Source organism: Neovison vison, chromosome 4, assembly GCF_020171115.1.
Source record: "Neovison vison isolate M4711 chromosome 4, ASM_NN_V1, whole genome shotgun sequence".
NCBI classification, from domain to species: domain Eukaryota; kingdom Metazoa; phylum Chordata; class Mammalia; order Carnivora; family Mustelidae; genus Neogale; species Neogale vison.
This window is the reverse complement of record NC_058094.1, coordinates 74,034,037-74,060,502: the sequence shown is the minus strand read 5'-3', so window position 1 is coordinate 74,060,502 and position 26,466 is coordinate 74,034,037. Positions and strand designations below refer to the sequence as shown.

The window sequence follows — 26,466 nt, the reverse complement described above, 5'->3', positions numbered from 1 at the left end:
GGTATTCTTCAGGATTCTCCCCTTGTTCTTTCCTCTTCTCAATGAGCACACTTTCTGGGTGATCTGATCTGCTCCCAGCCTCCCTTCTGTTTGTCAGTGGCCCCGACAGCCATATCTCTAGCTCAGCTTTCTTTCTTGAGCTCTTCTCCTTTAAATTATATAGCTTCCTTGGTGGCTCTGTGTGCATCATTTCTACAACTCTCCCCTGCCCCGTGTGAATTCTGGTCGTCTTCTGTTCCCCATGTTTCGGTCAGTGGTATAACCATCTGCTTGGTTACCCAAGCCAGAGCCCTGTCATCCTAGACTCTTCATCCTCCAGTGTCTGATCAGAAACTGAGGCAGATGGTTGTGGAGTTCTGTCCTTCAGTGTGTCCCTCTCCTTTTTGCCCCTGCACCATCATCTTTTACCTGAATTCCTGCAAGAGCCTTCAAACTGGGCTTCTTGTGCTTCCTCTGTACCATTCCCACCTCTCCCAGTCTGTGACGCACACTCTAGTAAGGGGGATTCTTTCCAAAATGTACATCTTTCTAAACTGTATGGGTTATAAACGGGAGAGTGGCTTGACTTTTCCTTGAATTCAGAATGAATCGTAAGGCCCTGCAAGATTGAGCCTCCACTTAAGGCATATCGAGGTATTTGCAGACATCTGAACCTGCCCTGCTTCCCTAAGCCTCAGGAGTGGATTTCTTCCACCCTCCTACTCCCCTCTGCCTGCTGTTCTCCTGCTTGCCCTCTACATCTTTGCTTAGACAGAGCCCTCTAGACCAGAACCACCTGTATTTTCCACCGTGGTGGAAAGTCAACAAGGCCCTGTGTTTGCTGCATCCAGTCGATAGCCACTAGCCACGTGTGCCTTTGAGCACGTCCACATGGCTAGTGTGACTGAAGAAGAGGATTTTAACCTTCGTGTAATTTCACTTAACTGAAATAGCTATATGGGGCTAACGGGAGGGTTCTTGTGCTTCTGTGCATTTTGTTCTTATCTCTTCCACCAAAGCACTTTGCCCAAGAACAACAAAATACTAACTGATAGTATTGGCGGGGTCAGGAAAAATTCACAAAAAACCAAGCTCAAGAACTCAAAGTATATTTATATAAAAACAAGAATAGTATAATGCAGAAAAATAATTTTATAAAACATGATTTTGATTCATCAGGAACCAGTTATTTTTATCATGTTCATTCACATAGTTGTCTTATATTGAGTTTACATCTGAAATGCTTAAATATAAGCTGAACCAAGGAGCCAGGTGAAATTAACAATCAAAATTTATTTCAGATATTCTAGTGTTTGTGGATGCCAGATAACTTTTTTTTTTTTTAAAGATTTTATTTATTTATTTGACAGAGAGAGATCACAAGCAGGCAGAGAGGCAGGCAGAGAGAGAGAGGAGGAAGCAGGCTCCCTACTGAGCAGAGAGCCCGATGCGGGCCTCGATCCCAGGACCCTGAGATCATGACCTGAGCTGAAGGCAGCGGCTTAACCCACTGAGCCACCCAGGCGCCCAGCCAGATAACTTTTTAGTTTTCAGTGATACTTGTTATTGGGTGGTTAGTAAATACTGATGGAACTTAAAATGGTTCATGATGAAAGAAGTATTGAAATATTTTTATATTTGCAAGTTAACATTTCAACAGGAAATCATTTATTCAAATGAAAGATATTTGCAAAATCAAAAAATTAAAAGTAACAAAATTTAAATTCATTCTACAAGAAAGTTGATTCTGATAGGTTAGAAGCTGCTAACTACCAAGTTTGTATGCAACTGATAACAATTATTTGAATACTGATTATCTCAGCAATTTGAAATACGAAATGGTATTTTGAAGCTCTTCTCTTTACCACGGTGAGAAACAATCTTTAATCTCCCTGTTTTAGTTTTAGTGCTAAGGGACGTTGATCTTGACAGCTGTCCAACCCAGGCACGGAGGGCTTTGTGCGTTCACTTTTTTTTGTTGTTGTTGTTAATAGTTTGCATTTTAAAGATTTTATTTATTTATTTGACAGAAAGAAATCACAAGTAGATAGAGAGGCAGGCAGAGAGAGAAAGAGGGAAGCAGGCTCCCTGCTGACCAGAGAGCCGGATGCGGGACTCGATCCCAGCACCCTGAGATCATGACCTGAGCCGAAGGCAGCGGCTTAGCCCACTGAGCCACCCAGGTGCCCCTGTGCATTCACTTTTGAAGTACAGTGTGAGGTCTGTGGTCTTCTGGAGCACTTTGTGCCCTTTCTAGGTGTTCACGGCAGTCTGGAAGACGTAGTGCAGGGCAGTACTCTATGTGATGCGACACTCTGATTTATATACATAGTCTGTAAGGCTGTTTTAAGAGATTGGAGATGTGTTTGTCATAGCCACTGGTTTTTAAAGGCACTGTACTCTTGGTAGCGTGGTTAGACTAGAACCTTTATGTTCTGTGGAATTGCTTTAGAGGAGAAACTGAGAATATTTTCAAATTATTTCTGAGAAGTGGCATGGGACTTGGGTGTGTTTAGAGATATAGTGAATATGGGGCAAGAGCATGAACAATGTGGGTAGGTATAATATAACGTGTGTATTGCTGATGAAATTTAACTGTTTTCATTTCCTTACCTGCACCATGATTTTATTGGCAAATGATGTATACTAGTTAAACTCGGAAAAGCCACTGATGGGTGGGTGCAGCAGTCTGAGGCCTTAGGAAGCTCTGTATTTTACAAGTGGGTAGATAGGTGTCTGTTCTTTCTGTAATTTTGGATCAAACCAAGTATAAATTTCAATGATAAGATCTTATTGGTGACCTTAAATTATCTTGATCATCCTCATTATGTGAAATAAATGTCTCACCTGGTAGTAGCTCCTCTTCTCACCGTGCCTTTTTATTTGTTTGTTTTAAACATGTTATAGTCTTTTTTACCTGCTCACTCGAGGTGAACTTAATATTGATCTCTAATCAAAACGAACACCAAGTAGAAATTCCCAACTACATCAGTGGGATCTCTTTTCAATCTGAAATATAAAGTTTACCTACCAGTTATCACAACAGCCTAGTATCAGGCATCTTGTACACTCATGTAAAAATTACTTAACCTGAGATATGTTTCATTGAATGAGTTTTAGGGGAAATATTTGAGGCAGAAGTGGCCATTACAGTCAGCTTTCAGCAACATAGAATAGTATGGTGCTGCAGTAAAATAATATAGGAATTTGTTGCAGAATGTATTGTAATTTGATAGGGGGACAGATTTGGATTATGAATGAATTGCTTAGAATAGTATAAAAGATATTTCATTTTTGCGCACAGTGCTCAGCTAGCTGCGAAAGGAAGCTCAGAAAACTTCTGGGTTAACAAGGAAAAGGGCTTGTTTAGTGTTGAGCCTTTGCTGTGGACACAGGAAAATGAAAAGTTAAATTACAGAGTTTATGGAGAAAACTGTTGTCCTTTATCACGTGCAAATATGAAGATGTTTAACTTGGCTAAAAGGTGTATCAGACTTGGGTACCTGGGTGTCTTAGTTGGTTACGTGTCTGCCTTTGGCTCAGATCATGATTTCAGGGTCCTAGGACCTAGCCCCACTGCATCAGGGACTGCCTGCTCAGTGTGGAGTCTGCTTCTCCCTCTCTGTCTGCTCCTCCCCCTCTGCTCATGCTCTGTCTCTCGCTTTCTCTCTTTGTTTAAGATAAACAAAATCTTAAAAAAAGATATATCGGGCTTGTTTAGCTGCATGAAATTGATAGTTTTGATTATAAGTTGTTATATTTTAGAATAGTTTTTTAAAATTTTTTAAAAAGATTTTATTTATTTATTTGACAGACAGAGATCACAAGTAGACAGAGAGGCAGGTGGAGAGAGAGGAAGGGAAACAGGCTCCCTGCAGAGCAGAGAGCCCGATGTGAGGCTTGATTCCACGACCCTGGGATCATGACCTGCGCCGAAGGCAGAGGCTTTAACCCACTGAGGCACCCAGGCGCCCCAGTTTTTTTTTTAATTAAAAAAAAATTTATTTATTTGTCAGAGAGAAAGAGCACAAGCAGGGAGAGCAGCAGGCAGAGGGGGAAGCAGACTCCCTGCTGGGTAAGGAGCCCGATGTGGGACTTGATCCTAGGACCCTGGAATCACGACCTGAGCCAGAGGCAGACGCTTAATGATTGAGCCACCCAGGCATTCCTGGAATAGTTTTTGGTAATGGTTTTGGTTATCAAATAGTTGTGATGATGGTGGCATTGTAGAACCAACTTACATTTGTAAGTGGCGTAGGCACAGAAAAAAATGTTTCCAGCCTTGTTAGAAGTCAGAATATCACGATATAATGGATGTGAAGCTGTTTATTACGTATTCCAGCCTTAGTTCCATTTCCTTTGTTGGTATAATTTATATTGAAATAGAGATTTAATGTAGTTACTGAATAAGTGACATTTGTTTTCTTCCTTTTCCCCCTTTAGACTTACCTTTTTGAGAGCATGTGCAGTTTTCCAAAATAACTTTTTGTAATGCTTTTCCAAGGACCTCCTCAGCTTTCCTTTATAGTTCCCTGTCACTTTTATATCACTTGCTTCCCTGATAGAAATTTGGATTTTCAAAGTCCTGTGTATTCCTCTTTTGCATGAAATTCCTTTTTTAAAAAAACCTTCCAGTTTCCCGTGTGACCTCTACCCATGTCCTGTGACACTTTGCCTGTGTCTGTGCTGAGGTTTATTCATGATGGATAAGGCTTCTCATCACATGTGCTCCCCTATAGCAGAGATAATAAATTATTTTCAGCTGTGATATTGCCAAAGGTTCTTTTCCCCCTCTGCTAAGGAAAAGAATGTTAGTAGTATGTATCCAAGAACACTGTTTACTACAACCTTTCTCTCTCTGCATTTCAAACCAGGCAGAGTTGGGTACAGAATTGGGAGTTTTTAAACTCCCCCTGGCAGATGAGACAAGATCCTCTTTTCAACTTTTTAGAACCCTTGAAAATGAAAAAGAATGTAGGAAGTTGCCAGATCAGTTAATCAGTGACAGCTGTAGTAAGTATACAGAAAACACAGTTCTTACAAGAGCAGTTGGCTGTTTGCCCTTTTTTTTTTTTTTTTAAATTAAATCCCCTCAGCACTGTAGCCTGTGTCCCCCTGTGGCATCTCTCAGTGGTTCAGGATCAGCTTTATAAGGGTTTGTGATCAGCAGGGCACCCCTGGACAGAGGGTGGCCCTAGGCAGCTCCTTCCTTCCCTCCTCCTATTCTCTTCTCACCCAGATGGTGTGTGTTTGTGTGTAGTCAGTTGCTTGAAATAGGTCTAGATAGAGCGAATAGGGAAATACATTTTCAAATGGCGATTTTTAAATAGGCTAATAAACATGTGACATATTTGCCTTTATAGATCACCCGTGTTTTGTTTGTTTAAAGTATGCCAGGATATTTTACAGTATTATGCTAGATGTACCCAGCAGTCACCAAATTTTGTAAAATTTGTATTACTCTTCCATTAGTCTGTCCAATAAACATCCTTGCTAGGTGGATTGAAATATATTTCTGAAGTTTAGTTTTTCCCTGTCCCAGATAAATTACACTAAAAAAGTTATCATTTATCTATTTGTGGACCTTTCTCTGGTTGGTTTCCTCCTTGTCTGTAATACAATTACGATAGCATTAAGAAGATGGGGTAGATTCACATATTTTACAGAGATACATATCTTGTTTACATATATGGATATGGTGTGTACAGATATGTTTATAGGTGTTTGTTCTCATTTCTTTTGCCTTATTATGTTGAATACTTTCAGTGCTTTTAGAATGTACTGGTCTTTTGCTGGGCCATGCAAAGTTGTGTATGGAAGGAAGGTCACTATGGACGTGTTCTTATGTCTTGTGGTGGGACAAGCAGGTTAGCTGTCTGCTGGCTGCCTTCTCAGTGGGCTTAGTCTTTGAAGGAGCTAATTTCAGAGTGATAATTCAATGTGGAATTGCAGGGCATAAAGCTTGTTCTCTAAGGGACATTGATTTCCAGGATTCTTGTGGTGTAGTGGCACAACTTATTTATAGGACAGTATGTACCTTTTGGCCAGTTTAGAAAAAAAAATTAGTGTTGTTGCCATGCACTTGGTATGAACTGTTAGCTGAGTGCTGTTTCATTGATTGCCTTGGAGGAAACCATTGGCCCCATGGTTTGTGATCAGCAGGACATCCATGTATTATATAGAAACATTATATAGAAAAAAGAACCATCTTTATCTGAAAAGCAGTTCAGAATATGCAGACTCTCAAAGTTATGTAGAAATAACTGAAAGATTTCTGCAAGAAACCTGTGAAATAGTGTGTTAGGTAACACGGCGTTAGCTATCAATGTTAACTGCAGTTTTGGGGGGCGGGTCATGTAAAATGATTGGCAAGCAGATGGATGTATCTTTAAAATTAAGCCACTTTTAGAGCCCAGTCCTTGTAAACTATTGCAAATTAAAATTTGTCGCTAAGGAGTCCTCCTAATTTTCTGGATGAGGTCAGCATTAGTCTTGTTTCTTTGTTGGTCAGGAATGCCAGGACTACCTTTCCCAAACAGTAAGATAGTACAACTTTGTATTACTTGCTTTGTAATTCTTTGGGATGAGTCATTCATTGTTGGTTATTCATTCTCGTGTTGATTGAGGAGCAGTGAGAGCCACAGCTGCTGGAGGGCCTGAGTCTTGAGAGCAGGACTTCCCAAATTTTCATCTGCACAGGCATCAACAGGGGTGTATGTTAATAAAATGCAGATTCTGGGTCAGGAGGTCTGGGTTAGGACCCCAGGATTCTGCATCTCTCAGCAGCTCCTAGGAAGTGCCCGCACTTCTGGGACCCCCTTCAAAAATGGCAAAGGAAACAGAGGAGAGCAACCGTGCTGAGTGGTTTTGTAGCCCTTTCCCCAGTGCAGCACAAATACTAGGGAGGGCTTCCAAATCAGCCTGAGGAGGAGAAGGGCGGAGAGTCAGGAAGTTTCCCCACAAAGGTGGTAACAAAGGAACTGAGAGGAAAAAAGGTGCCAGACTGGACAGTGATGGGGTGAGGGTGGAGGGGTAAGGAGGCTGGTGGGATGGCAAGGAAGGTGTGAGGAAGTGAACGTTCGCTTGTTGGTAAACTTCCCGTGGTTTGATAGACCCAGCCCAGGTATTTGTGCTTGGGGAGCTTGGGGGTTAGAATGGAGGTTGACAGGGATCCGATTATGAAGTGCCTCCCCCATGCTGGAGCATTTGGACTTGATGCGAAGTGTGGAAACTCCTTCAAGGATTTTAATCAGGGGAGAAAGATGATGTGTTTTGGGTTTTGGAAGATCAGTCAGCTGTGTGAACTTGTCGAGACTGGACTTGGGAGAAACAGCCAGCCTTTCATGTTCTGTCCTTGACTAACACACGAAGGCCTGACTTCATCAGAGGCGGTGTGAACTGAGAGAAGTGCACTAGGCAGCCAGGTTAGCAGGTTGGTTGGTGGCTGGGATACGCAGGCCATCCAAGGGGCATTTATTAGAATAGCAAGCTGCACGGGGCAGGGGCCATGCCTGTCCTGTTCAACTCTGTCCCTGAGGTCTGGTAAATGTGTTAAGCAGGGTAGGCACTCATTAAATATTTTTTAAATGAATGAAATGAATGAATGAATGCTGGTGTGAAGCCCACCATCACTTCATACAACGTCAGTTCTGAGCATAGTTTTTCCTGTACAAAATGGATCTCTTCAATTGTTACCAGAAAATTGGGCGATTATCTAGTGTTATAAATGGAAGCCAACTGTAAATGCAATTTTACCTTTTTAAAAATTATTTTTAAAAAATTTTTCATAGGGTGATTGGACCAGCATAGATCTTCTGAAGGACTTCAAGTCCTTTTTTGTTTTTTCTATATTTTTTTCTTCCAATAAAATTGTGAATGAAAGTAATATACAAAGCCCATAAGGAAAATAGTGGCCTTACTCTATAGTTACATAGATTCTTGGTTATAAAACTTAAGCTTGCAAATAACTTTATTAAAGGGCAATGGTAATATGGCAATTATAAGTGAAAAGGATTTTGAAATTAATTCTTCTTAAGGGTTGTATTTTGTATAGTGGAGACTCATTCTTAACATAACAAGAATTAATTCATTAAGAAATAGAAAATGTTGGGTGATATTACACAAGGAAATTTTATAGGTTGAAAAATAGTTAATTAACATAAAATGTGTTAAATGGAATAGGCACTATAAATTTCATCACAAGGGGTAGGTATGGACCTTTGAAGGAGTGCTTTGAACTCTGAACAGGAGAAAATATTTTTCATCAAAGAAAATTTCTACTATCTAATATGGTGTTCGTCTAAAAAGGTTACCTCTAACAAGAAATATGTAGTAGTGCTGTCCATAGGTGTTTCTGCGATGACGGAAATGTTCCGTGTATGCACAGTGCATATATGCACAGCGAGCACTGGAAATGTAACTTGTGTGACTGAGTTCCTGAATGTTAAATTTTATTTAGTTTTAATTAATTTAAATAGCAACATGTGGCTCGTGGCTGTTGTGTGGGATAGTCCATCCATAGCATATTGGCGTTGCCTGAACATACTAATGAGGAATAAAATGTGGTCTTTCCCTGGGTGGGGGGTGGGGGGTTCAGAAGGGGCACCAATTGATCCATGAGGCAAATCTAGAATGAACTTGGGATCAACTGATGTTTCTGACTTTGAGGCATTTCTGTTGGATACCTTCTCCCATGGCGAGCATTGGCCTGGGTAGACGTTCTCTTTCCCAAGTGGCTCTTGGGGGCCATTAGTGGGCATCACTGTCCACAGGCCTCATGATCTAGCAGATCCATGAATATGAATACTCAGCGGTGCTGAGTCCTTTATCGTGCGTGTGTTCACCCATCGGCTCATGGATTCTCCCTGCTTTTGATACAATTTGTAGCCTTGATGATGGAGAGGCCTCTTCCCAGGTTGTACTTGGTTGGTTACATGTGTTTCTCCAGCTGCTAGACACGGCCACAGAAATGCTGATACATGCTTTACCCAATCCCAAGAATCACTGTCACAGTCGTGTTACATGCCTCAGGCTCTTTGGAGGTGGGGGGAAGAGACTTAAAAAGAACAATTACAAATCAAGCTACAGAACACAAAAGAGTCTTCATCATCTAAAAGGCAGTTATCCTTTGATCCCACACTTGCCCATATATGTTGGCTATTTATGAAAAAAGTTGGCCCCAGAGTAGCACGCTACTTACACAATTGGATAAGAAGTGGCTGGACTGTGGAAAATACGGCTTCCCAGGCACTGTGATACCACACTGAAGCTTGGCTGCAGAACTGCCGTATTACTCTGGGAAGAGCAGCGGAGTTGAGCATTCATCTTTTATGTAAGTTTGAGGTGGTCAGAAATTCACTTCAAGATATTAATATATATTTTTGCACAGCTTATTTCTTTCATCCTGGCTTGTTGTACGTCTCTTGCTTTCATCCCTGGTCCTCTGCATGTGGCTTACTTGTTTTGTAGGATCTGCCGGTTTTCATCCTGCTTATTCCCCCCCAAGAATCAGCCAGGAGCCTCAATATGGTGCTAATAGGTGCTTGCTTCCTTAAAGTTATAAATAGTATAATTAAAAACATTTGTCTGAAAGGAAACTCTCTTCTGTTTGTTGGTGTCAGCAGTTTAGTGACTTACCTGAACAAAACAGACCCCAATTTAGGCCTTTAGTAATTTGCTCTTACTAGTAAGCTGCCATTTCTTCCATATATCTCTCTTTTGTCTTTGGATATTGTTTGTCATGAAAATATTTTTTAGAAGACATTTACTTCTCTTAGTCTATAAAAGGGTTTTTTAATCTGTTAGAGGAATAGGGGTTTGGATTAGAAGGTCCCCAAAGTACTTGCTAATTCTCAGATTTTCATAACAGGTTTCACAGTGAGGTCTCTACTGCAGGCGGGCGATTCTCTTGCTTGAGCTGTCTCGTGGGCCCCTCTTCACCCCCAGACGTGCATGCGCTTTCTGCACTGTCATTCTTGTCTCAGAAAATACCCCGTGCCCAGTAGGGCGCTCCGTGGAAACTTACATTATTATGCTTTCACTGTATGCTTCCGTACTGTTTACTATCTAATATGACACATAGTTAAAACACTTGTCATTATAAATTCCCAAGAAATATTTTGTAAAATGTTATCCTAAATTTTCATCACCTCCGAATCTTTCTTCTCTAAGTGTCATCATTTACAGATGAGTTCCATGAGGATAAAGGGAATTTTGTTTGTTTTTATTTGCTGATATATCTCTGGTACCTAGACCAGTGGCTAGATCGTTGTAGGTACTCAGTACGTGTATTTTGAATGAGTAAATGTGATTTGGGATTTAGCTTGATTTTTTTATTTAAAGCCAAATCAAACATAAAGACAACTTGGATATTTATTATCTGAGTGATAATTATGAGAATTATTGGAGACCACTGACAACTTGAATTTCTAGTCTTCTTTTCAATAATCTGTAACTGTGCTGTCCAGTATGGTAGCCGCTATCCCCAAGTGCACATTTTTTTCTTGAAATGTGGCCAGTAGAAATTGAGATATGCTGCAAGTGTAAAATACATACTTTGGGTTCAGACTGTGTATCAAAAAATGTAAACAGTCTCATCCATTTTTGAAGTGGTAATATTTTGCATATATTGGGTTAAATAAAATTTATCATTAAACATAATTTCATTCTTTTTTGGTTACTTTTAAAATGCGACTACTACAAAATTTAAAATGACATGGCTCTGGTTTGATGGCTCATTGAATAGCTGATCTATCTAGATATAGAAAATGTAGATACTGAATGTAGAGAAGCGGCCAGCCTCCAAAAAGGAGTTCTAAATGAGTATCTTTGATAGAAACAAAATTATATGTTGCAGCTGTGACTTAGGAAAGTGGGTATTCAAATGGACTTGATCAAATTAAAAAAGACCAAAATAAATTAATTAGATTAGCTCAGATCAGAAATATGAAATCCAGCTACCAGATGGATTCCTAGCATAGTCGCCAGCCAAGTCTTGAGGTCAGAAAAGGGGCAGAAGGGTGGTGGTGGCCGTCCCGGCACGCAGGAGCGGTCACTAAGGATAGGCTCAAGCTGCAGTTTCTGAACGCCTGTGCCCAGAGCTCCCCTGATGGTGGGCTCAGTTGTGGCGGGTGGTGGCGTTTGCTGGATACCAGGTAGTGCTGTCATTTTTCCTGCTGCTGGGAAACGGAGTGAGTCTTTGTCGGAAAGATTGGCTAACTGGAAGCCTATGCGTCAGGTAGGATTACTCTCAGTGAGTGTTCTGTTCTGTCCCTTCCGGAGCCTGTAGGCAGGTTCTCTTTCTCCTTTCTGCTCAGCCTGAAGTTCATACAAAGTAGCGTCAACGCCAGCGCCTGCAGCTGCTGCTCCAGGCTCGCTGTGCCTCTGGGCTCAGTGGACCAGGCCGTCCCCTCCCCATCCGTGCCTGTCCCCCAGAGCTGGCGGGGGGCCCCGTGCACGCAGTAGCATTGCCTCCTGTGATGCGTGGGGGACCCTGGAGGGGGAAGCCGTTAACCTATGAAACCAGGCTATCCGTCCATATGAGTAGACAGTGCCTTCCTTAAGCTAATTTGAAAGGTTACTTTGGTAGGTGGTAAGTCTGCACGGCTAGTTTAAGCTATTAGCAAGTGCACTGTAAGATTTAGTTCCTTGAAAGCTAGAAGGGGTCTTCCGTAAATGAAGACCGACTGCTTAGGCTGTTCAGAGGGAAATTCAGTTTATAGATATTTGATGCATTTGGCACTGAAGATTTCTGCGTCTCTTTATTTTGGATTCGAAAGTGGTCATGTAGTAAAGCAGCATGTCGGTAAATGAAATGGTTTTCATGCTCACCTTATTTTCACCCTTCTGACCTCTGTTTTGGAGAAAGTCGATCAGAAAATTCATGGCAGTTAGCGGCGGAGTGAGGAGACCTCTGACTTTAGCTGACAGCTGTCACCTAAACACTGCAGACCTGCAGACCTTCTCAGGTGTTCTGTCTGTAGTTCTGACAGTGAACAGGAATGTTGTTTACGTTTTCTGTAAGCAAAATTCTCCCCTTGTTAGGAATATGTTAGAGTAGGACAGGCAGAACTGGGTTTTCTTTCTCTCTCTCTTACCGGTAAGTTCTCAGCAGTGCTGGTTGCCCGTTGTTCATTCCCATGCTGGTATCAGTAGAATTTATGACTGAGCCTGTTTCTAACATCACTTTTGAAATTCTTCAGCAAGATACTGCTTTTTTCAAGTTGGGCAGTATCACAATGCTTCGTAGACTTATGAAAGAGGAAAAATGAGTTAAATTCCAAAGATGTTTAAGATTTCGGACATTTTTCCTATGTGAATTAGTTCTTTATTAGGTTGTTGATTTAATTAGCATTCGACAAAAACACTTTCCTCTTTTGATTGGTGAAGCATTCTTTAACTGGTTATTTTAATCAGATGCGCAAAATCTCTTAGGAACCGTTTAAATAAAATGTAGAGCAGTAGGTAGCATACATACCTGGTGCCATAAACACAGGATGCTGACGGTCTTGCTTTTCTCCCACGGCTCTCATCCTGCCTTGTCTCTGAAGAGGAAAAGGCAAGAGGGAAGCCTGCATGGATAATTTGAACTTTGTTGCGTTAAAGTGATTTTCAGTTTTGACTGGTTTGGCGGGGGAAAGGGGAGTTCTCAGTTTCTTCTGATGAGAACAGTCATCGTCCAGTAACTCCATGCAGCTGGGGTCTCTCTCAGCGGTCACATGGGCTTTGGGTCCATCCCCAGGGTCTGGCACCTGCTGGGGAACCGTGACCTGTGATCGGACCTCTCAGTCGCCAGTGCAGAGTGGGGACGCGCTGGGCCCAGAGCCATGAGTGAAATTGGTCTTCTTGCAGAACGAAAACTTTTATTTTGATCTCTTTTTGCAACTTGTATATCCCTGCCGTTGAACGTAATGGACTTATGAGGTTATTATACTGTTCGAGGGCATGCTTCCCACCATCATCACGGACGCTCCCTTGTCGAACGTCATTGTGGACATGTTCTTGTTTGACACCTCTGTTGCTGTCACGTAGATGTATGTGGGCCGAAAATATCTAATTTGTACGAAATGACTGATTTTGCTATTTGTATAATCCTCTAGTCAATTTAACTAAGTTGAGCTTTTCACAGCCCTTGGTGCCTCGGCTGCTCATCTGATTACACTGCTCAGGGGAATAAGGTTAAGGCCGGGCTGTTGGTAACCAGAGCATTTCCAGGGCTTTAGTTCAGCAGATGGGCTGCTTGGCTATATTCATGCATCTGCTTGCCTGCTGTGGCAGCTGCCGCTGCTTCATGTTGTGTTCTTTTGTTCTGTTCCATCCAAGAATGGAGCGCTAGGAAGTGGAGTGAATGGATTAATTTAAGGTTAAGGTTAGTGTTTTGCTTGCTTTCTAAGTAACCGATCATAATAATGCTTCTGGTAGAAGCTAATGAGTTTCTCTTAAAGTGAACTAGATTTATAAAATACAGCTCAGCAAGGGGGCTAGATTAGTATTGTTGATGGAAACCAAATTCAAATGTGTAAAATACTGGCAGTTTTTATCATTTGTTCCTAATTCTTTGTTTTCTTTCTCCCCCCCCCCCGTCCCCCTCCCCCACTCCCCGCTCTCTTCTAGGACCTATATCCAGACTTTGCCTGACACTGCAGGGTCCAAGAGAATTAAAGAAATACGGAATGACATGAAGAAGATTAGTTAAGGATTATAGGCTTTGAGGACAGACACCTCGGTGAGGTGAAGCCCAGACAAGCTCCTGAGCTGTAGTGTGGAGGAGCCGTGTGTTGGAAGAAGATGGCGGATCCGGGAATGATGAGTCTTTTTGGCGAGGATGGGAATATTTTCAGTGAAGGCCTCGAAGGCCTTGGAGAATGTGGTTACCCTGAAAATCCCGTGAACCCCATGGGTCAGCAAATGCCGATAGACCAGGGCTTTGCCTCCTTGCAGCCATCCCTTCATCATCCCTCCACGAATCAGAATCAGACGAAGTTGACCCATTTCGATCACTATAATCAGTACGAGCAACAAAAGATGCATCTGATGGATCAGCCAAACAGGATGATGAGCAGCGCCCCTGGGAACGGGCTCGCGTCTCCTCACTCGCAGTATCACGCCCCTCCCGTCCCTCAGGTCCCCCACGGCGGCAGTGGTGGCGGTCAGATGGGAGTCTACCCTGGCCTGCAGAATGAGAGGCACGGGCAGTCTTTCGTGGACGGCGGCTCCATGTGGGGCCCGCGGGCCGTGCAGGTGCCGGACCAGATACGGGCGCCCTACCAGCAGCAGCCCCAGCCGCAGCCGCCCCAGCCCGCCCCGTCGGGGCCCCCCGCGCAGGGCCACCCTCAGCACCTGCAGCAGATGGGCAGCTACATGGCCCGTGGGGATTTTTCCATGCAGCAGCACGGTCAGCCCCAGCAGAGGATGAGCCAGTTTCCCCAAGGCCAGGAGGGCCTCAGTCAGGGCGGTCCTTTCATCGCCACGTCGGGCCCCGGCCACCTGTCCCACGTGCCCCCGCAGAGCCCCAGCATGGCGCCTTCCTTGCGTCACTCAGTGCAGCAGTTCCACCATCACCCCCCTACTGCTCTCCACGGAGAATCCGTTGCCCACAGTCCCAGATTCTCCCCTAATCCTCCTCAGCAAGGGGCCGTGAGGCCACAGACCCTTACCTTTAGTTCTCGGAGCCAGACAGTCCCCTCACCTACTATAAACAACTCAGGGCAGTATTCTCGATATCCTTACAGTAACCTAAATCAGGGATTAGTTAACAATACAGGGATGAATCAAAATTTAGGCCTTACAAATAATACTCCAATGAATCAGTCCGTACCCAGATACCCCAGTGCTGTAGGGTTCCCCTCAAACAGTGGTCAGGGACTAATGCACCAGCAGCCCATGCACCCCAGCGGCTCCCGTAACCAAATGAACACGCAAACTATGCATCCTTCACAGCCTCAGGGAACTTATGCCTCTCCACCTCCCATGTCACCCATGAAAGCGATGAGTAATCCGGCAGGTACTCCTCCTCCGCAGGTCAGGCCCGGAAGTGCCGGCATGCCGATGGAAGTTAGCAGTTATCCAAATATGCCCCACCCTCAGCCGCCACACCAGCCCCCCGGTGCCATGGGAATCGGACAGAGGAATATGGGCCCCAGGAACCTGCAGCCGTCTCGTCCGTTTATGGGCATGTCCTCAGCACCAAGGGAGTTGGCCGGGCACATGAGACCGAACGGCTGTCCCGGTGTTGGCCTTGCAGATCCCCAAGCGATCCAGGAGCGACTGCTGCCCGGCCAACAGCATCCTGGGCAGCAGCCGTCTTTCCAGCAGTTGCCCACCTGCCCACCGATGCAGCCTCACCCGGGCTTGCACCACCAGTCTTCACCCCCACACCCACATCACCAGCCTTGGGCACAGCTCCACCCATCACCCCAGAACACCCCGCAGAAAGTGCCTGTGCCTCAGGTAAGGGAACTCGGATCCTGCCTGCCTCGCAGTAGAAAGGGTAACACGGTAACCTTCCCTACTAGATACTTTCCTCCGAGTTTCACAGAAAGCTTCCTCGTTAGGAGCGCCTTCATTTTCATCTGTAAGCTGCGCGAGAATCTCAGTTTTCTCCGGGAGTGTCTCACTCGCTGGCCTATCTGTTTGTTCACCGACTCAGAGCGTCTCGAATCCTTCTGTCCCAGGCATTGTGGGGGGGTGTTGCAGACACGTCCTAGATAACTAATCCCGGGGCTCTGCTTGCGGGAGTTGCCGCTGCCTGCGGGGACAGGGACGTGGGACTCCTGTTCTTTCTCTTTGCCTGTCTGGTTTCGGAACACACGGAGCTTGGTTTCCAGCAAAGTTTTCCGTGTTTGTGGCAGTCCCTCCCACCTCTTTTAGAACATTATGGTTTGTTTTTTTTCCCCCTGGGAAGCTTCAAAATGTGTTCTTCTGTAATATTTATTTTACCAGCTATTGGATGCTAGTGTGAACTTAAATTGCAAAGTGTAGAAAATCATAGGCGACATTAATCTGCAGAAAATGTTTGGTCTCTAAGAGATTTGGGTACCCAGCACCACAACAGGAGTCTTCCTTTTCGTAAGCTGGGATTTTTGTTGTCCTACCGAGTTTACAAGCGGACATTTACGTTTCAAGCCCTTGTAGTCACAGAGATGTCTGTCCCTTATAAATGTTGGTGTTTGTGCCCTCGGTCTAGGGAAGTTATATTGATAATCTGTATAGGTACAGACCATTCTGCATGCTCTTCAGAAACAGGTATTGGTCTTCTACCATGATTTCTACTTAAGTTTGGATGGCATACGAGGTGATCTTAGAGCTGTTCTTAATGAACTTAGAATCGGTGTGGAAGGAGAAGCCCACTGAAGGACTACACTTGGTTATGTGACAAGTGTCCAGAGACAGGAAATACCCGGGGATGTGGGTGGTTGGCATTTGGCTAGGACTTAGCCAGGAAAGTGAGCTGAGGACTGCATTTCTGGTTTGGGGATGATTTGATAACTGAGGGCATGGGATCTGGAGCTTGCCACAGGGCACGCCAGATGGTGGAGGTCTTGTGTTCTGTTCTAAGGAATTCAGGCTTCAGTGGGGGGACCTCGGGGTATTGATTAGACAGTCCACAGAAACCTGGGGGACCAGAAGTTGAACTGTGAGCCTCTGGTGCAGGGCTGCAAGGGCAGTTTGCACCAGGGATTGGTGAGTGGAAAAGGAAGGGATTAAAGCAATGTGAAAGTAGAAAGTTTTGGTCAGGAAACAAATCTGTGTGGGGTAGCCCTAGTGGAGAGACGTTTACAACAGAGACTCCGAAGCCTCAGCCCTGGTGGGAGCAGGAGAGTGGAGATCAGGAAGGTCTCCTAGGGACCCGGGACACGAGAATACGTAGGGGTTTTGGGGGAAACTGCTTCTAGAGATCTGGCACACTGGGATATTCTCAGGAGGACCCCCGAGGTCAGTGGGAGCTGCCTGGGAGAGAGTTGCTCCCTGTCTCCCCTGGGAGCAGACGCCCAACCTGCAGCCCATGGGAAAGGGCTTGTGAGCCCTGTGGCTCCTGCACCAAGTAAAGGGGGAGGTGAGAAAGCCAATCTGGCAAGAGGCTGGGAGCAGAGAGCCTCAGGGGGGACATGTGTGCAGAGGAGTTAGCGGAGAAGATCGAACCCTGCTGATTTGTTTTCTCTTATATCAATCTCAAGGCAAGATGCCCCTCTTCAGAGCTCACTGAAAGTGCCATCCCTGAGGCCAGCCAGCTGGGGTGCTTTCTAAGGCAGAAATGAATGTGACTTTGTTTCCAGGAATTTTTCTTTTCTTGTTTCTCAGAAAGCATCTTATTGGGTAAGGGATGTTTCCGGAGCAATGGTTCTGACTTCTCGTTCCAGCATCTTCTCGCTCCGCTGGAGGACGAGCACAGTTTGAAGGAGATCCCCCTGTGGTTGTAATACGACCTCTAGGTGGGGATTGTTGATCTTCTCCAGCGTTCTCTAGTTTTCAGAGCACAGAACATCCCCACAGCCATGTCAGAGGATGGATGCGAGTCCGCGTGGCGTTCGAGTCGCTCAGTACTGGAGGGTTTCATAGGTTCTAGACTCTGGGGGACACGAGATGTAGCTGCCTTTATCTCCAGTGCCATGTTCTTGGGCATGCCATTATGGACAAACTCAGAACTGTTTTAGGGATGTTTGTAAACAAGTACATTTGAGGTGTTTTTATTTAAGTTCAGTTGCCCTTAAAAATGTTTTGTCTGTGGTATTTGCCTTCTCATTTCATTCTCTTCAGATTTTGAAGCACTCAGTTCTGAAAATAATTCTAGGGAGGTATAAAATCTTGTGAAAAGCATTAACTTTATAGTCAGGAAAGTGTGCGAATTTCAGCTCTGCTACTTATTAGCTTGGTGATCTCAGGCAAGTTAACCTCTCTGAACCTCAGATTCTTCATCAGCAAAATAGGAGAGAGAGTACCTGTCCCAAAAGGTGTTGAAATTAATATATACCATGTGCTTAGCATAGTGCCAGCTGATGGGGTGTACTCATGTTAATTCTCCTCCAGGCTTTCGTTCTGATCTCCTGCAATACAGACCTTACTTTATAATTATGTCATTTCACATGTAAATACAAAGTAAAATTTCTTTTATTTTTAAGGAACAGGTTAAATATGATTAAATATAGCCTTAGTTATGAAACATTAAATTTGATTTGTGCAAATATTTCCCCTCCTTTAGCCCATGTTGACAGGTGTGATGAGGATAATGATGTGGTGATTCGAAGTGCTGTCGCATAATCCTAAAAACCTCTCTCTCCCTGTGAATGACTCACATTCAGCTCTAGCAAATATATCTATCTAATTATGTTTTGCTTTAGAATTACTGAAATTATTTTGCATTTCATATATGATAGAATGGTGGTTCAAAACCATGCTGTGTAGCAGGGGAATGGCCAGATGAGGTTGAAATCAGTGATGTGATTTGCTGAATTACCACATTCAGATAGGATGGTTGGCTTTTTTAGCTTGAATTTTCCGCTTTTTAAAAATGTAACCTGTGCCTTTTAAATGTCTCATGGGCTCTGAACAGGTATTTTCTAATTATATAACACACAGAAGTATCTTTAAAGATGAATTTAACTTTTTGTTGAAGAGTCAACAAAGGAAAATGTTAGAAAGGCCCGAGTTCATTGGACTGTAATGCTTGTTGTGGAGTGGACATAGTTTTTGCTGCTAGCTCCAGACTATCCTGATTATTTGGTGTAGTTTACAAGGGAAGAAAGAAACCTAGCTTATATTTCTTTTTAGTAGATAGTAAGGAAGGATATCAGTTCCTGAACCTTTTCATTGCAGACCCATTTACATGCTTAAAAATTATTGAGGACTCCAAAGATCTTTCATTTAGTGGATTATATGTGTTGATGTTTATTGTCTTATATTTAAACTGAGGACAGTTTGAAATATTTACTTGTTGATAATTTAAAAATTATAAACCAGGGCAGCTTAATAGGAAGAGCGTATGATTCTTGATTTTGGGGTTGTGATTTCAAGTCCCACGTGGGATGTAGAGATTACTTAAAAATAAGTAGATAAATAAATTTTATTTATTTCATTATTTTTGATGATTTTGTTTATTAGAGAGAGAAAGAGAGAGCACAAGAGGGTGGAGGGTCAGAGGGAGAAGCAGATCCCCCCCACCCCAGCAGGGAGCCTGATGTGGGACTCGATCCCAGGACTCTAGGATCATGCCCTGAGTGGAAGGCAGTCACCCAGCTGAGTGAGCCACCCAGGTGTCCCAAACCTTAAAAATAATAAGCCATTGTGTGTTAACATCAGTATAATTTTAAATGAAAAATAACTGTTTTCCAAAACAAAACAAAAAAAAAGAAAGGCATTGTTTTACATTTTCTCAAATGTTGGATTCTGACATCTGCTGCTGCATAGAGTCTGCGTGCGAGTTATGGGCCTTCAGAAGAGTCTGCTTATGCTCGTTTAGAGAGAATGAGAGGGAGGCAGATTCCATCACACAGACCCCAGAGCCCCAGTCCCATTCTCAGAACCACCAGCATGAAGAGAAGCGTACAGGCTTTGGAGTCTGCAGATTTTGAGTGAAAATACCACTAACCACTGGCCCTGTGAGCTCGGGCAGCTGGCTTAACCTCAGGACCTTGGTTTGTTTGTTTTGTTTTTTTCCCTAAAATGAGGGTAGGCTGCGGTGCCTAGGTGGCTTAGTCAGTTGAGCGCCCAACTCTTTATTTTGGTTCAGGTCATCATCTCAGGGTCCTGGGCTCAAGCCCTGTGTCAGACTCTACATGCAGCCTGGAGTTGACTTGAGATTCTCTCCCTCTGCTCCTCCCCTGCTCGCGCACTCGCTCTCTCACTCACTCTCTGTAAATAAATCAGCAAACTGAGTCTTAAAGAAGTAAAATGAGGGTAGATTTACCTCCCTGGTTTGAGATGTAGCGAGACTAGCAATAATATCTTTTAATATTTAACATGGTGTCAGAGACATGGTGGGGACACAAAGATTATCACTGGGCCAATGCTCAGAATTGCTTGTTGCAAAGTTCAAAAAAATCACTTAAACACTTATTGCAGTGTTAACTATTGTCAGAGTTGTTTGCCTTCATTTCTGTGATTTTAGGGAACAGTTACCAGATATTGAGGTTCCCAATAATATTGCCCTTTAGGAGAGACAGAAACAGCTTGTTTGGGGTGGGGGGGGTTGCTGGGAGCAGCGGGGTGGATGGGGTAGGCAGGCATCTGCCATGGAAGGCACTCGGCAAGAATAAGCACTGTGTGCTTTGGAAATAGCTCCCACTCCACTCTTAGTGGGGGTGAGGTGGGAGGTCGGGTGGGTGAGCTGGGGGAAATGATGGCTTCAGTGAGATGTGAGGGATCAGTCCGGGTTGAGAGGAGGCTGGGTGAAAGGGGGGCAGGGAGAAGAGTTTAAGGCTTAGGAAATAGTGTGGAGATGGCGCCCCAGTGCCGCAGTGTCATTGAGAAGTAGGGGCTGGGGTGTGGGAGAGGAAGCTGTGTAGTCTCCTTGTGGGCAGGTTCTGTGCCTGTGGGGTGCACTGGGAGCTTTTTGGCAGGGATGTGGCACCATGGGGGTGGGAGGAGAGCGGACCATGGAATGTGTCTCCGTGCACGGTGGCTGTAGGTGAGAGCCATCTAGAAGGACAGTACAGAGCATCGTTTTGTCCTTTTGAAGAGCGTATCTGAAAAAGACTGATTAAGTGGGTTGTCCTTCAAGTTAAAGGCAAATCCCTCAGTTTCTGAGTAAGTTCTACTGCACAAGACACAGGTATCTCCGTTCACAGATTTGGCTCAGGGAGGGCAACTCCTGGTAGAATTTAGAATCTGCAATGTTGTATCCTTAGAATACTTACATTTTGAATACGTTTGTGCCCCTTTCATTAATTTGGGCCTGAAATACTGTCCTGGTCAAGGAAATAGAAGCAGAAAAAATTTTTTAAAGAACCTTTAAGGTTGGGGAGATGGGTAATAATTTCTGTGTTCTAATTTTTCCCCAGGAGATTAAAAAAAAAATTAACACCAACTAGACAAATCAGTGGTTGTAACTTTTCCAGTTCTCTCTCTTTCCATGACATCTTTTAAGTATCTTTTAAAAAATAGCTTTTCTGGGAAAATCCTTTCCTGGTGAATTTCAAGTAGAGTGACTATTCTTCTGAAATTCTCTCAGTACAGCTAGTAAATACAGAATTCCAGACATGCGTGGAGTAATTGGCAACTACTAAGTAAATTTTATGGAAAATGTGGCTGTGCATCTCAAGCCTCATTTATGCAAATGGTGACCAGAAGTAGAGAAAGAGGCCTTTTTAATAGAGAGTAGATGCATCTCTGTGAATATCACTCTTGACATACTTTCGTACCCCCACAGATGTCTAGTGGAGATGGGGAGCGCAAAAATATATCTAAGGAAAACCCAGCTTTGACCTACGTGGCATTCAGGGGCTGTCCTGAGTGTAACCATCTTCAGAGAACAGGCAGCCATAGTTAAGACCTTGGTGGAAAAGCCTGCCCCACCATGCTCTGCAGAGGTAAGGGTAGTCAGGGGAGGCGTCGCTTTCCCCATGTGCTGGTGGCTTGCTGGTTATTTCTTCACGATACCTTGGTTACAGTAAGCCATCTGTCCTTGACTGCCCTTGGCTTTACTGGTGGATCTGGTGCTCTCAGCGGCCTGTTGTTTTTCGGTGAAGGGTGTTCGGTATTTCTTCTGTTGCAATTTGTGTATGCTGCAGCTTAATGAGAACCTCCCTGTGTCTTCGCTCAGCAGAGCTGGTTTATCCCAGAGGTCAGAGATTCAGTGGGTTAAAATGGAAAATACCAAGTGTAGAGTTAAAGCAAAGGAAAACAATCTGCCCTATCTGTCCTTTCAACCCCCTGTCTGAAAGCATGAAGTGAGCCGCATACTAAACGGTAGCCTTGTCTCCTAGTGGCTTTTATTTTGTAAAAGGGTATTGTTTTCTGTGAGTGTCAAAAATATTGTAGGTAACAAGGAGTTAGTGTTTTAAATTACTTTTGAAGCCCTGATAGTAACCATTGGCTAAGTGTCCTAAGCAGCCTTGAATTTTCTTAACCTTTAAGAAGCCGTGTTTAGGTACTGCATTTCAATCTTCTATCTTGTTGTTTTCATTCAATTCCATTAAAGAAATATTTATTGAGGGTTATGTGCTAAGCATTCTATGAAGGACAGAGGTTGGCATGTGGGCAAAGGCAGGGAGGAGATAAAGGAATGGACAGGGAGTTCTGTTTTTTAGATAACAAAGGCTGTCATTTCTTCAGGTACCGCCTGGGTTCTAGACCAGTGCTGTCCCATGGAAATGTAGTAAGAGTTGCAGATGTAAAGGACATGTGTTGCTTTAAATTCTCTGATAGTTACATTGGAAAAAAAAAAAACTAGTAAAATTAATTTTAGTAATATGCTTAATTAACCTGGTATATCGAAGGTGGTATTCCAACACATCGTCAGTAAAAAATTACTAATTAGATATTTAAACAAGTACTTGAAATCTAGTCTAGCATGTATTTTCCACACATTTCTCGTTGTAGCCCATCCGTGCTTGTCTCTCCATCACAGGCAGACCCAGAGCCCAGTGCGGCTGCCGGACGGAGGAGTGCAGAGCCAGACTCTTTCAGCGGCAGTTGCTTTGAGTTCTTTTTGAAAACAAGTCAGATATAGATAAGTCTGTGCACATACAAATACATTTTAAACTGTTTGATTATGACAGTAAACTTCAACGTAGGTGTTAGTGCCCATTTTGCTTTCTTGTGAGTTTCTCGGAAAGTGGATTATAACCATTTCCAAGATTCTAGTTTCAAGCGGCTTTTGGCTACTTGTAGTAGTTATTCTCCTCTCCCTGCCCCCGGCCCCCCTCAGGATCTCCGTTTGCCTCACCATCACTAATGCTTATTTATGAAATTGGTTCTCCAAGGATAAGGGAGTAAGCCCTCATCTTTACTCTTACACATGCCTCCCTTTCCTCTCCCCTTTTTCTTCTCTGCTGCTTTTTTCTTCTTCATCTTAGCAGTCACTCAGAAAGGCCATTTCTGGCCCTGCAGAGCAATAGTTAGCTGGGGAAGGAAAATTGGGAAGTGAGTCAGGAGGACAATTAGGGGAAAAGCATTGCTAGACCTAACTTGGGGAATTTACCTTAATCTTCACATCTTAATATTATTCTCCATTTGCTGTAGTTACAGCTGTCAATCTATTGGTAGTCTCTAAGTAACCGCGGAGAGAGGCCTCACTCTTCTTTGTTACTGAATAGCGTTCCTTTATCAGTGAGGGAAGTCAGCAGCAAACTTGTGCTTTGCCTTGCAGAACTTAAGTAGGTGAGGCTGCATCACCGTGGGTGCGGTTTCATGTACACACACAGACACAGACACACACACACACACATATATTTATTTTATTATTATTATTATTATTTTTGGCTTAGTGTGAAAAACGCAGGAGAGCCCTCTAGGGACTGGGGCTGCTACTAAGAGTGGTGCTAGTGGGTGAACCGTGAGAGGCTATGGACTCTGAAAAACAATCTGAGGGGTTTGAAGTGGCGGGGGGGTGGGAGGTTGGGGTACCAGGTGGTGGGTATTATAGAGGGCACGGCTTGCATGGAGCACTGGGTGTGGTGAAAAAATAATGAATAATGTTTTTCTGAAAATAAATAAATTGGAAAAAAAAAAGAAAGAAAGAAAAAAAAAAAAGAGTGGTGCTAGTGGGGACGTTAAAGGAAGCTGGAAACGTGCCGGGAGCTCAGCACCATTTAAAAAAGTCAAAAGTCGGGGCGCCTGGGTAGCTCAGTGGGTTAAAGCCGCTGCCTTCAGCTCAGGTCATGATCCCGGGGTCCTGGGATCGAGCCCCGCATCGGGCTCTCTGCTCAGCAGGGAGCCCGCTTCCCTGTCTCTCTGCCTGCTTGTGATCTCTGTCTGTCAAATAAGTATATAAAATCTTAAAAAAAAAAAAAAAGTCAAAAGTCAACAGAGATACAGAGACGCTCATTATCCTGCTTGCTTTCTTCCTGATTTGATTGGATGATGAGAGAGATGGCCAGGTCTTATTTTAAAGAGTGAATTTATTTATTTATGAAGGAAGGAGAGAAGACACACGCATGCACAAGCGGGGGTGGGGCGCGCGGCAGAGGGAGTGGGGCAGGCAGGCTCCTTGAGAAGTTTACAGCCCGCTGTGGGGCTCCATCTCAGTGTCACAACCTTGAGATTACGACCTGAGCGGAAACCGAGTCCAACTCTTAACTGAGCCACACAGGCGCCCCTCCCTATGTCTTCTTTTAATGATTGCATTAAAATCATCACCCATCCAGTTATTTAAAGGGAACATGCCTTTTTTTTTTTTAAGATTTTATTTATTTTTTTTGACAGAGAGATCACAAGTAGGCAGAGAGAGAGAGAGAGAGAGAGAGGAGGAAGCAGGCTCCTTGCTGAGCAGAGAGCCCAATGCGGGCCTTGATCCTAGGACCCAGAGATCATGGCCTGAGCTGAAAGCAGAGGCCTAGCCCACTGAGCCACCCAGGTGCCCAGAACATGCCATTTTGATTCCCCTGCTTGAAGAGCATATATCTGTTCTGCTTTATAGTATGTTCAGCCTGTTCTCCGCTGTCTTCTATGTTTAATTCTACACAATTCTTACACCAATTTCAGGAGAATTCTTAGATTTTAACGCTAACAGTGAGGGCAGAAAAATTTTTGGTTTTCATTTGAAGTAAGAGGTATTAACCTTGAGAGTGGTGTTGTTTGTTTTGGGCAGGGGCAGAGAGTGGGAAGGGTATCGAGTATGTGTTGTTGTTGGAAGCCTTGCTCAGAGTTTCATGAATGGCATTCTAACTTAGCTTGTGCCCTTCCTGTCTCTTCATGGGCAGGCTGGAGCAGGTTTGTACCTCTGGGGTATGAATCTGTCCCTCAGCCATTTGGTGGGCTGTGGAGTCCCTGCTTCTTGCTTATTGGGACGGGGGGTGGAGGGAGGGCTAGGAGTATGGCACTGTGGATTTCTCAGCTAGTGAATAATTTCTCATGGTTTCTCCGAAAAAATTTTTTGGAAGTTTATTATTTCTGAACTTTTTAATGAAGGAGGCATGCGTGGACTTGAAGTTCTTATCGAATATAGGAATATTTGAAAGTAAAGTTCAGTTTTTAGATCACGCATCTTCCTGGACTCTTATAGCTTAAACATTCTCTAAGTTAAAAAAGCAATCGTATAAAACTGTAGGATTAGTCAGTTATGATGTGTTTGTTTTTGCTGTTAATGTTACAACCACCTCAAAATGTCAGTATGAAGAGATGGCTGAAGTTTACTACCACTGTGGAAGTTGACAGAAACGGACAGTGAGGACTAATGGAGAATTTACCGTAGTCTTGACATTTCAATGTTACTCTCCATTCTCTGTATTCATAGCTGTAAATCTATAGATAATCTGTCAGTAACCACAGGCAGAAGTGGAACTGGGGCAATCACCAAGTAGGATGTGCTGACGTTGCTTTAAATTGGTCCATTACTAAGCTAACTCCGTTTCTGGCTGCTCAAATATTGCAAAGACATTTTCACAAAGAGAGCTGTTGAAATGCATGGAGGCATACCGTGGATTAAAGGAGACAAGTGAGGGTTCTTTAGGGAAAAAGTTTGATGATTTAGAAGGAGTTAAGTAGTATTTCATTTTTATCAGCTGTTCCTCTGGATACTTTCCCCTTTCACTAAAGCTGTATTCTCTTAAACAATGGGGACTGTTGACGGAGCGCACGTGTACGCGCGCGCACACACACACACACACACCCACCCCCCCCCCCCCCCCCCCCCCCCCCCGTGCTGGGGTCTGATGTGAAAGCAGCATTGGTGCTCCAGGTCTTACATCTTGACTTCTCATTCAATCGGGTGTCCCTCCTAACTTGGCAACAATGGTAGAAGACAACTGTAGGAAAGAAATACTCCAGAGCCTGATTTTGGAGAAGGTCTGTCCTTTGAGCTGAGCTTAAAGTTCACACCTTCTGTGTTTGCAACAAAGTTAAAAACCAAGATATATAAATAAATATTCTTGGTGAAAGGAAGAGGCAAAAGAGAACAAAAAACTAAAACCAGGCAATCATAGAGCAAAAATATGCCAGATTATAGGATCAGTTTTAAAGTTTCCCTCATTGAAGACTTAAGAATCCCTTTTTTAAAAAAGGATTATTTATTTGAAAGAGAGAGTGGGGGAGAGAGTATATGTTGGTGTGTGTGTTGGGGAGGGGTGTGGTGTGTGAGGGGAAGGGCAAAGGGAGAGCGAGAGAGAATCCCAAGCAGACTCCTAGCCAAGTGTGGAGCCTGGTGCAGAACCTGATCCCATGACTCCAAGATCACCTCCCCAGCCGAAGCCAAGAGTCAGAAGCTCAACTGACTGCACCAACCAGGTGCCCCTGAGTGAGAAACCTTTTAATGCCATGCCGTGTTGGATGCTAGAGGAAGATTTCAGATTAAATATGAATTTGGCTTTGAGAGTGAGTTAATGGGAAGAGGTGTTC

At 43.8% G+C, this 26,466-nt stretch overlaps 1 protein-coding gene across 2 annotated transcripts in view; it reads left to right on the top strand.

Moving 5' to 3' along the window:
* Positions 1-26,466, top strand: part of CHD7 (chromodomain helicase DNA binding protein 7) — a 188,987-nt gene that overhangs the window by 49,512 nt on the left and 113,009 nt on the right. For both annotated transcript variants that reach the window (XM_044245545.1, XM_044245544.1), the window contains exon 2: positions 13,591-15,426. In XM_044245545.1, coding sequence (XP_044101480.1) covers positions 13,765-15,426 — 1,662 coding nt within the window. In that variant the 5' untranslated portion in view covers positions 13,591-13,764. The remainder of the gene's footprint in view (positions 1-13,590; positions 15,427-26,466) is intronic.